Raw genomic sequence first — 12397 nt, forward strand, 5'->3', positions numbered from 1 at the left:
TTAGATTCATATGAGTGAACATAAATTGATTCTTCGATTCACGATTTCTGATTTACTCCGTGTTTTTTATTTTATTTTTTATTGATTCTCATTGTCAGTTTTTCTGTTGTAGGATATCTACGTCAGATCTTACTGATCCCGGAGGTACCGCAGGCGAAGGAAATATTACAAAATCGGTCGCTTCAGTTCGCGTAACGCGCGGTAGTAGCAAAGAGAAAATAATTAAGACTGTTGATAGTGAATCGACTAGTCCGATGGGGGCAAATGCGAGTAAAACAAATGGGGAAACAAATGTGGGAACTACGATGCGTTTCTCAGAGATCCGCTCTTTGCGAAGGGTGCAAAGGGTCGAAGAAGGGATAGGCACGGATGCAATGCTCGATATGCCCGGTATAGTTCACCCACAAACCGGCGAGTTATTGACAGTGGGCGACGCTGTTCGACTACGTATTCTCGACGTTAGGACTGGTCGTATTAATACAGTCGTAGAATCAAAACCAGTAGCTTTAACAATCAAAGAAGCGGTAGCTAAGGGTCTAGTCGACCCAGGTCTAGCCGATAGGTTATTAGGTCCGTCAGGAATCACGGTTGGATCAGAGGATGCTCCTGATGGACCGAAAGAGCAGATATCGTTGTTGGAAGCAATCCAACGTGAGCTTTATGATGCTGAAAGGGGACCTCATGAAAGAGTCAAGGTAAGAGAAACAAGCAAAACTGGAAAAACTATAACTGAAGCAGTAAAAGCAGGCGTTTTAGATGTCGAATCAGGTCGTTACACCATCGAATCTGGACCTAAAAAGGTTATTGAGTTGACAGAGGCATTCAGTTCTGGAAAATTAATCACAGGACGAAGATCAACTAATCAGGGTAAGAAGAAACGGGGCTTATCTCTCAGTGACACTGTTGATCTGGGACTTTTTGAATCAAACTCCGGCTGTATTGTAGATAGGAATGATGGATCAAAGCATGATCTTGAAAAAGCTGTGGAATTCGGCCTACTAGACTCGAATGTGCGTGAAATTGTCGACGTTATTGAAGATGAAAAGATCACTCTATCAGAAGCTCTTCAGTCAAACATAATGTCCGATAATATGTATCAACATCGTTTGTCAAGTGAAACTCTTCCTTACAAAGAAGCAAAAAGGAGACAGCTGATTGTTCGACCCATGACTCTCAAAGATACTGTCGATTTGGAAATCTATGATGAAGGTAGGATCCGTTCTCCTACACACAGAGCAAAGATATCAATAATTGACAGCATTTCTCGTGGAGTATTAGATTCTGATGAAATAAAATGTGTTGTTAAAACACCAAGCCAAGAACTGTTGACATTATCGGAGGCGTTATCGGAAGGAATAATACGACCAGAAGGTATCTACAGAGACAAAGTCACTGGCCAAAATCTAACAATACCTGAAGCTGTTGAGAAAGGCTTAATAACTTCGGTCTGTGTCAAATCGATTTTTGATATCGACTGTTTCAAAGACACAGCCAACAATCAATTCTTGAGTTTGAATAAAGCATTCCAAACAGGTGTTCTCAATGAGAAAGGCCAATTTTTGGATACAAAAACTGGTCAGCTAGTTCCATTTGAGGAGGCCGTTAAACAAGATTTGATACGTCCAGAAGTATTAGAGATGCTTAATCGTAAAATTGGTATGAAATCACGATCAGGGAGAGAGCTTACTGTTTTCGATGCAGTGATTAAAAATCTCATCGATCCTCAAACTGGCAATATTCTGGAGAGAAGAACTAGAAAAGTTCTACCGTTGCAGGATGCAGTCAAGCATGGAGCTATTACTGTTGAGGGTGCTAGCTTACTGAAAAGTCTCCTAAGTATATCATTGACCACGCAGACTGTTACAAAAACTATTAATCGTTATTCAACAAACATTACTATCATTCCAGAATCTAACACAATTGAGAAATGGGAAGATGAGAAAAATTTGGGAGCAGTCAAGAGAAAATCTTCATCTCCATTGAAAGAGACCTTGAAAAAGGCACTTGACTCATTGGCTACTAGATCGCCATCACCAAAAAAGATGCATAAAGATAGTTCTCCAACTTTAGAATCAGCGCAACAAGTGCCTAACACAGCAGAAGATAAACAGGTTTATGAGCTGCCTCCAAACGGTTGGTTCTTGTCAGAAGCAATAGAGCATAAACTTTTCGATCCAGTAACCGGTCTGTTCATAATCCCTGGTACAGATAGATTGGTATCTTTTGAAGAATGTGTAAAGTTGGAAATTATTAATCCGAAATCAGCCCTTGTTGTTGAACCAAATCGAAATCGAAACATATCATTAGGCAGAGCTCTAGAAAAACGAATCTTGGATGCTACTGGCCACTACCACACTTCACCTCAAGATAAGAAGAAAACTATGAAAGAAGCAATTGCCAATAACTTGGTCATATTTGAGACCGGTATGGAGATGAATTATGATAGCTCGAGAAAAATTCAAATAACAAAGGTTTCTGGGGGTCCAGATTTAGTTGAAGTTGGTGAAAGAGGTACAGATTCATTCAAACAGATTCGTGGTTCAGATCATGAAACAACTCCTCCTGAACCTTTACGTGTGTCCAAAGACATAATTTTTGACTCGTCTACGGCCTTAGTTATCAATACTGACTCAAACCAAGCCAAGGATATATTTGAAGCAATAAAAGACAAAGAAATCGAATTAGATAAAGTATTGGTTAAGGATCCTAACAGTGGCAAGAATATGACACTTCCAGAAGCTATCAAGAAAGGAATTGTGGATGAGAATACAGGGTGCTATAAAGATGCTGCTGGAAGAAGTATTGGTTTTGCAGATGCAGCAAAGTTTGGAGTGATAGCAGTTATTGGAGCTCCACTCGTAGCTGCTGGAAAAGCTGTTGAAGTTTTAAAAGATGTATTTGGTAATGATCCGCCCAAAACAGGTGGTGAGGCAAGTAGAAGAAGAAACTTGGAAGATATTACTGAGGAAATAAATAGTCAGATAACAAAAACTCCTGTCATCGGATCAGAGGAAATTGAACCATTGTCTGAAAATATTGTACCTAGTAGTTCTGTGCAAAGACCAATGAGTCCCACTTATGATGACGTATTCAATGAATCTCCTGTCCTATCTGAGGGTGAACTGACTAGAGGGAGAGTGACGACAGAACCCAAGTATAAGGTTTCAATTGGAAGAGCCCGATCACTTTCCCAAAGTCCTGATCGTGAAGGTAAACCTGTTATCTTGCAGAAGATGAGACGTAAAGTTGTTAAACCATGTGAGGCTGTTCAAGAAGGCCTGATTGATGAAGCTACAGCTAGTATTCTAGAAAATTTCATTGCACCTGATGGAGAAAGTATTAAAGAGGCTGTAGAAACGAAAATGATTGATGGTAATACTGGAGCTATCAGAGACCCACAGCGAGGAGACCTTCTTACCATCAAAGAAGCTCTGAATCGTGGTCTTTTGGATTCGTCTGGCTCGAGTGGCTCAAATCGATTATTAATTCCTGTGGCTAGAAGCTTGTCTGTCCCAGCTGTTCTGGAGCAGGGTCTGTATGAGAATGGAAAGATTGTCCACCCAGAAACCGGAGCACACTTGAGCTTGAAGGAAGCCATAACTTGTGACATAGTCGATCCACTTTCTAGGATTATTGAGCCAGGCTCCGGCAATGAACTTACATTACAAGAAGCAATAGATAAAGGCGCTGTCGATGATTTGACATCCAGAGTCAAAACTCGTCGCGGCTCTTTAGATTTATTGACAGCAGTTAAAACTGGTGATTTCTTTGAAGAATTAGAAGCTTCTTCAAAACTGCCACCAGCAGGTATGACATTTTCTGTGGCTTTGAAACGTGGATTGATTGATCCAAAATCGAAAGAAGTAATCCACCCTATTACTGGCTACCGAAAACCAATTGAAGTAGCAATCGATGATAATTTTATCATGTCACTACCGGGGCCTATCTCACCCGATAGCATCAGTGTAAGTGATGCTTTGAGTTTGAATCTTATCGACACAGCTAATGCTGTTTTTATTCATCCGATAACAAAGGATAAGATTCCAATTTCAGAAGCGGTTGAGACAGGTTTGTTGATTCTCAAACCACAGGACGATGTGAAAAATATAACTATTGTCACTGAGACTGTGACAAAGAAAATGGTTGAAATAGATACCGGCTATGAAATCGATGGTGGAAATATCATTAATTTGAAAACTGGTGAACAATTATCTGTTGATGAAGCTGTTAGAAGGGGCATTGTTAAACATACACAACCTGAGCATCCATCAAATGATGATATGGAAGTTTGTGATGTTAATAGTGCTCCATTTGGCAGCCCATCCAAGGTTTCGAGCGAAAGAATCTTGAAAAAGACCAGCTCACCAGAGAAATTAACTGCTATAGGCAATTTGCTTCCTGAGGATATAGTAGGAAAGCTTTATGACCCAGAAACAAAGAAGTTCAAAGATCCCAATAATCCAAGTAAACAATTGACTTTGGAGGAGGCTATCAATCGTGGAATCATTGATCCACAGGACATGTTAGGAAAGCTATATGAACCAGAAACAAAGAAGTTCAGAGATCCCAATAATCCAACTAAACTATTGACTTTGGAGCAGGCTATCAATCGTGTAATCTTTGATCCTGTCCATTGTGAATCAATGTCAAAAGATTCAACTGAAGTGGGAGTAAATGATCAGAAGAGTGGCAGAAAACATTCAAAACCATCTTCCGACATTAACGTTAAAGACGCTGCTAAATTAGGACTTTTGGCAGTGGTCGGTGCTCCAGTACTTGCTGGGAAAGCGGTATTTGATGCTGTAAAGGGAATAGGAAAGGGAAAACCATCTGAAAAAGTTCAAATAGTGCCCACTGAGCTGTCTTTGAATTTGTCTTCTTCGTCACCAGACTCAACTAAAAATACTGAAGACGAATCTACCAGAAATAGAGAAAAGGTACATGGTGATCGCAGTTCTAGAAAGGGATTTGTTGAACCAGAATCAACAATGATTAAAATTGGTGGCAAGGTTCTCACATTCGAGCATGCAGTTGAGGATGGTATCATAGACCCCAAAACTGGTCTCATCAAGTGCAACAATACTAAAATCAACTTCCAAGAGGCGCTTGAACGTGGAATATTGATTAAAGTCAAACGTCCTATTTCAGTGATTGAAGCTGTAGAGAAAGGAATCTATGATGAAGAGTCTGGCATGTTTGTTGATCCCGCCACTGGTGAAATGTTGAGCCTCCAGGAAGCAATCGAAACTAACCTCATCGACCCAGAATCAGTCAGAGTAAAAGATACTAGAAATCCCGCCAGTCCAAGAACATTGACTCTGAAAGAAGCTATTGAAAAAGGTTTAATAGATGGAGAAAGCGGAAAGGTTCTCGATTTCAACTCGCCCAGCGTTCCTGAGCTGTCGTTACGTGAAGCAATGGACAAAGGTATATTATTAATGAAGAAACCATCGACAGATAAAGAAGGTGAGAAAGTGATAGTTCCTAAGGATTTGAAAGAATGCACTTTAGGAGAGGCGATCATGTATAAACTTATCGACCCTGCTATCGCTGTTGTCAAGAACCCACGCACTGGTGCATTCAAACTATTGAAAGAAGCCATTAAAGATGGTTTGATCGATGTTGATAAGAATGTAGTGTTTGAATCACAGCATACAAAAATAGAACCGTTGATGGTGAGTTATGATAATGGAGCATTCACAATATTCCTTAAAGAACCTTTGAAGTTTGATAAAGCGGTGGCAGATAAACATCTTGATTTGAAAACTGGGAAGTTAGAATTACCTTCTTTCAAAGAAGTAATGAATCTTGATGAAGCAATCATCGTCGGCTGTATTGACCCAGAATCTGTTTTGGTCAAAGATACAGCTAAAACAAAGTTGCTGAAAGTACCAGAGGCAATTCGTAAAGGGTTGATGGATTCGGTGAAGTTCAATGTGGTAGATACAGCTTCTTCGAAACTGTCAAGCCTCAGTGCTGCTCTAGATAACGGCCTGATGACAACCCAAGATCTCTCGCTAATTGACTCTCTCGATTATGGCCTGTACAACCCAACAAGTGGCACATTCACGGACCCTTTCTGTTCTGCCGGTGGAGTAGTTGGTCGACGAAGGTTGACTTTGTCTGAAGCTATTCAGGAGCACTTAGTAGACGCGTCAACAACTGTCATTAAAGATCCTTCGACTGGTGACATATTTAGTCTGAATAATGCAATATCAAACGGTTTATTAGATGCTGATATCGGGCGTATGCATGAAGCAAAGACTGGCAAACTGCTAGATCTTTTACGAGCAAAGCAGAGAGGCTACATATTACCGGCAGAAACCAGGGTAAGTAGCTGCATTTTCGAAAAATTAAGTACCTATAAGTTTTGTTTTTGCTTCCCATGTGTGCTACTGTGCTGGTTGGGTTATTTTATGAAGCTAACAAAGATACCTTTTCTAGCGTTGAAAAGGTTTGAAATCATTTGTTGACATTAAATCTATTTTATTCACACATTCGCAAAGACAGTAATTGAACTATGCAATAAAAAAGGATGAAAATGTCCTATTATCAATTATCTAACGTAAGGGTTATTAAAAAATATACAATTTCCAGAAGCAATGGAGAATTTGATTCTCTAGTCTTGCTCATAGAAATATTATGAAAGGTGAAAAACTTTTCCAATTATCGATATCAATAAAACAATGTTATTGAGGGTTGCTGAGAGCTCAATGCGGATGCACATTTTGTGGGTTGTGCTTAAAAGCCGTGCATGCATCACATATGCGCCATTATCTATAAATCATGCCGGTTATTCAGTTTTGCATGTGAAATCATTCTTATTTGAGTGTTGTCAATTTGATGCTGGTGGTTTTCTTGAATAGCTGGACCTGTTGTTTGGCCCAGAACTTGTAATTCTTATGACAGGTTATTTTATGTATTAGGGGAATTTGACTCTGAAGTAGGTATTGCAAATTAAATTATATCCTTGTTAGTGATGAATTTGAACCAAATGAGAGAGCATGGAGCTTCCATATTTCAGTTCAACCCTTTATGCGATGTGGTTCAATTATAATATACTAAATTGAAATCACACTGCATTTGATCAAATTGTTATTGAAGTGTAGTTCTACAATTGTTGTGGGATGGTTGTTCAGGACAGGTTCAAACGACAAACTTCAATCAGACGAAATGTACCGGAACTGAACTTAAATATCCATCTCATAAAAATATTGCAATAATGTGAAGAATTCTATTCAGTGAGGCGATATTATTCTTACAGTTCCAACCTTGTTAATGGGAAAATAAATGTCCAGTTCTGCTTGATTTTTCTCAATGAGAAAATTATGCGTGATATTCACAGGTTTTTGGGTTGCTTTGTGTTTTAAGTTCATAATCTTTGTGCAATTTAAATAGGTTACCGATTTTTTCTTGAGCTTTTTTTAATCTTATAAATGTTTTCCAGCATGTTGTTCTAGTATTGTTATTATTTATTTGATTTGACCTTCACTTCTTGCTGTTATCACTGAAATTTTTCATATCACCACACCTTTTGTCCTATGTTTTTTATGTTTCAGGGGATGTTATGAAATGGATGTTTTGTGTTTTTAGAACGACAAACCTAATAAGCGCAAAATTTACGCCTCATCTAACCGCTCGTCGCCTTGAAAAAAACAAATACCAAAAAACAAAATACCTGTGCATCCGAATGACCTGCCTGCATCTAACACGCCTGCCTACGCAAAAAAACAAAACAAAATTTCACTAGAAAAAAATCGACACCGGAACAAAAACCGATTGAATCTGGTCCGGTCGCTGCATTTCTGTTTTAACAATCTGGCAATGAAAACGCTCGCTTTTAATGCATCAGCGTCAATTATTTGTTTCTAACATTAATTTTACTAACATAATCATAGAAATTGATAATTCAAAATACTGAGCCACGGCTCATTAGTTTAAAATCAAATTTACAAAAATCACGATAAAAATTTCTAATCAACAACTTTTGGTCACTAATCTATTGACTTTCGTAATTTAATTTATTTTTAGTTTTAAAATTTGTGTTGCCTGGTTCCAAATCAATCTTCATATAAATTGAATGATTTTTTTGAACAGTCACATTTATTGTTTTTGAAATTCATTCTTACTATTTATTCACGTTATTTCACTATTTCACAATCCCCTATCATTTTGTGTTGCAATCATATTCCGTTTAATTTATTATCATGGCATGTGTTTTGTCATTTGTGGAAAAATCAGGTACGTTGTTCATCTTCATTTATCATAATTTTTATTACAATATATCTGATGAACTTCACTTTCTATCGATTTGTACCAAGTTATCTGCATCACTTCTATTTATCTACAAGACTAATAAAATTGAAAGGAATATTACATTGTACCAAATCTTCTGTATTCCTTGGATAATTTGAATAAAATCTCTGAACATATTTCCTTTTATAATGTTTTACAATAATTTCTCATTATACATGCATTTTTTCCCAGTCAATTCTTGTATTCGTACATTCCATGAATCTTACTTTATAAGACATTTCATTTATAGTGAATTTCAATCATCCACTTGCACAAAAATCATATTTTGAATTTCATATTCTAAATTATTTTGAACCATCATGCTCATAAAATAGATTATTGGCTGAAAGATCACATTCGGTCGAATAAAGCTAAATTTCGTTGGCAAAAAACTTTTATTTTTAATTGCTTCGTTGGTTCACCTGTAGAATAAAAGTTTTTATACACATTTATATTTGGATGCAGACAGATTATTTCATATATATTTGAAGTGATGCTTTCAGATTTTTCGATAATATTTCCCAATAAGAAAACACTAGAAAATTAGAAGTTATATTATGGTTTCGAATGAAATGCATGTTAAAACATTGCATCCCAAATGGAGTTGAAACATTCACTGCCAGTAGGATTTATTTCACTATGGAAGACAGTTCAATAGTATTATAATCCACATGTAGTCATCTTCTTATCCAATTTCAAATATCTTTATTCATCAAAAATCCATTTAATGAACATCAATTGAACTGTAGAAAAATTATCAAAAATGTCAAGAGATACAAACGTTAACAGCTTAACAAAGAAACATTTTTCAACGTTCTATGTAAAACTTACTATTCAAAAAAATGTCCATGTCAATTCAGAATAATAATAATTATTATTTTTCATTCGTCAAGTATTCACAGGAGCATTACAGCAAAGACAAGCAGTACATAATATACCATATTCAACCCACTTTATCAGAAGTTATGTGCAATACAGTTTTATTTAATGTGACGAAATTTCAATTGGTTTATGAATTTTTCAAATATGATGAAATTATATTGAAAATTATGATAATGATATTTCCTGTCCCACCTTACCCGCATATTTCAAGCTATCTTCCACTTACTCTCTGAATAGTGGTTCAATTGATGTTGAATAACCGGATCCCTCAGTAATAATATTCACATAGAATTCTAATGAAATACCATAGACTTGACCACATTTGTAGTAACCTAGTAACGCGTGCAATTTCAGTAGGGTTCATTTTCCGTCAGATTGTGTGAATTGTGCTTAAATGAAGACGTTAAAAATTGCAGCAAGCCATGGAGGAGAAGTACAAGCTGTGTGAGGAGGTGCTGTCCCAGCTGTTGGCTTGGATTTCGGAGGTGGAAGACAGATTGGCCAATCAGGATGTTGCCCAGGAGAACACAGAACATCTCAGAAATCAAATCAACATACTGAAAGTTAGTTCACATTCGACTGTATTCACATTGGTATTTTTTAACTTGATCTGCAGTGACATTTTTTGGTATCCCATAAAAAGTTTGCTATGTTTATCAAGTTTGTGATTTGAGCATGGCATGTGATGATTTGAGCGTGGACCTGGCTATACATGGCTATAAGTAACTTCTATGTTCAACTGGCCTAATAAAAACTTGAAACTTGAAACACAATCTGCAGCGACATTTGGTATCCCATAAAAAGTTTTATGCTTCAGTGTTTCAAAACTCCATTTTATTGTCAAAACGTTAATATTATTATTAAATCCATGGCTTCTGTAGTTTACTCTAGCCAAAGTAGACTTTATCCGGTCAATGAAAAAGTGAAAACAATTGTAACTTCACTTTCCTCATATACATTATTTCTATCCTCCAAATTAAGCTTCAATTAAATTTTATTGTTTATTTCCTCTCCAGTGATACAATACTTTTGCAACTGGACCTGTTCAAATTTTTGTAAAATTATTATTATTTAACGAACATCCAAATTAATCCAGAATAATTGCAATATCTCAGTAATTTCTATTTGTTGTAAAATTTTATTTTTCCAGAATTATGGTTTCATTTATGAATTTGGGTATTCTATTGTGCATTCTTGACATATGTTCATTATGGTCAATGATAGTGTAAAAGAAAAATATTTTTCATCTCATGGATTACTGTAAAAACAATTATAATCTTCATAAAATATTATTGTAATCACAGTGGAGTAGCATTTAGCTATGGAAAGACTCCAGTATGGTATCCTACTGTAGCAGTTTACATTATTAGTGCCACTTTTAACTCTTGTACTGAAAGTTAAAGCTGTCTCAGAAAATTTTTCGATTTCTGTTGACTATTGATAATGACTGTAAGGACTGTTAATTAAACGTGAGTTAATAAACTGACTTTGGAACAATAGTGAAAATCTGTCGTTTTCAATCATGGTTTTGAATTATATTGTAGGCTATTTGTTAATTTATTTTTTTTTTTTGTAATCTAGTTGCTGAAGGAAGAACTAGACTCCCAACAACGCTCTGTTGCCAATTGTCTGGATCAGGTGAGAGTGATCGTGACTACTGGAGGCGAGTACTTGTCGCGTGAGGAAGTAGCCAGTCTTGAGAGAAATGGAAAGTCGCTGAGAACTCGGTACGACCGAGCCACAGACCGCACTGAACGTCTGCTCAGGAGACTGATTGCTGCTGGAGAAGAACTCAGCAAATTCAAGTGAGTTCTGACCAGCCTAATGTTCCAATAAAAGGGAAAAATTATTCAATATTCCAATAAAGTTGATTCTCTTGATCCTTTAGTGACTGAATACCTCCACTTGGAGAAGAAATTGGCTCCAGATAACTTATTTCATATTGATTAGATAGCCGAAAGTCCAATAACTATATTAAGTATTAACTCTATTAAATTGTTCAATGCTAATAGGTATTAACTCTATTAAATTGAGGTAGATTAAATTGAAATGCTGAAAGTCCAATTACTATGGAATATGCAGTGTATTTTTCTCTATTTCTGAAACTTGAAAGTAGAAATTATTTACTCGCTGGCTAGTCTACTTTCAAAATAGAATAGCAATGCATTATAAATATTTAATAGTGGAAAAATGTATGGAGCGTCAACACCACGATTATATCAAATGATAGAAGAATATAGTTGTTATACAGCTGAATTATCATTTCATTTGTTCGAATTATATTAGGACCCCAGTGAGAAACCAATGGCGTGCCAGCGGTGTCCAGGCCGTTTGAGACACCAATCGAACACCAAAATCTGGTTTCCGGAAACTTAAATCTGGTGTTTCAACTGGGGTTAGAGTAATGAGCGCTATAAGAACCAATGTCCCGCTTTTTTCTCGGATCATGGTGTTCTACTGGTGTCCCAGTATAGGGTCCTGGTGTCCTAATGTGATAAAACTAGCCTGAACAATCCATCAAACAAACTCAATTAATCATATTGGTTACACCACCTGTGACATTGTATTATCTCCTTGGAAATCATATTGTAATGTAATTTAATCAACTTCGCTCAAAACACTTGTGTTGTGTAAAAATAAAGGAATTTATGTATCTATCTATCTATCTTCAAATAACTATCCAACATTTCAGTTCCGTAGTTTAGTTCATCACTAGTCTTTTCATCCAGATATTTTCTTGATCAATCACTCGCAATCATATGGTTTGAGTTTGTTATCTGTTACACCACAACCTCTTTGTTATTTTGTTACTGATATTAGCTAACATGTTTTTTAATCGGTTGAAGCTAAGGTTTTCAAACTTCCTGCTCAAGATTCAACTATCAATATTAACTTGGTTTTGGATAGAGACAGTTTCTAAACCTTCTTCTTATTTTGATACAGGTCAGAGCTAACCGTCTTCTCCAACTGGTTGGAGCAAGCAAGAAGATCGCTGGATGATCGTGAGCAGTGTCTTGCAAGTTTGAACAGAACGGATGCTTCTGGCGAACAGACCAGAGAATTTGTTTCGGATGTGATCGCTCACCAGGCCGACCTGCGTTTCATTACAATGGCTGCTCAGAAATTTGTTGATGAATCAAAGGAGTATCTGTCTTGCTTGAATGAGTTTAGGACTAGTTTGCCAGCCAGGTAAATTTTTGAAATCCATTTATATAAAAAT

The 12397-nt window shown here is 36.6% G+C and overlaps 1 protein-coding gene across 1 annotated transcript in view; it reads left to right on the forward strand.

The window, feature by feature from the left end:
• Nucleotides 1-12397, forward strand: part of LOC111045140 — a 192677-nt gene that overhangs the window by 101487 nt on the left and 78793 nt on the right. Inside the window, exons 29-32 of the mRNA XM_039442087.1 lie at nucleotides 113-6329; nucleotides 9594-9740; nucleotides 10759-10982; nucleotides 12121-12366. Coding sequence (XP_039298021.1) covers nucleotides 113-6329; nucleotides 9594-9740; nucleotides 10759-10982; nucleotides 12121-12366 — 6834 coding nt within the window. The remainder of the gene's footprint in view (nucleotides 1-112; nucleotides 6330-9593; nucleotides 9741-10758; nucleotides 10983-12120; nucleotides 12367-12397) is intronic.

This window comes from Nilaparvata lugens, chromosome X (assembly GCF_014356525.2).
Source record: "Nilaparvata lugens isolate BPH chromosome X, ASM1435652v1, whole genome shotgun sequence".
Classification (NCBI taxonomy): domain Eukaryota; kingdom Metazoa; phylum Arthropoda; class Insecta; order Hemiptera; family Delphacidae; genus Nilaparvata; species Nilaparvata lugens.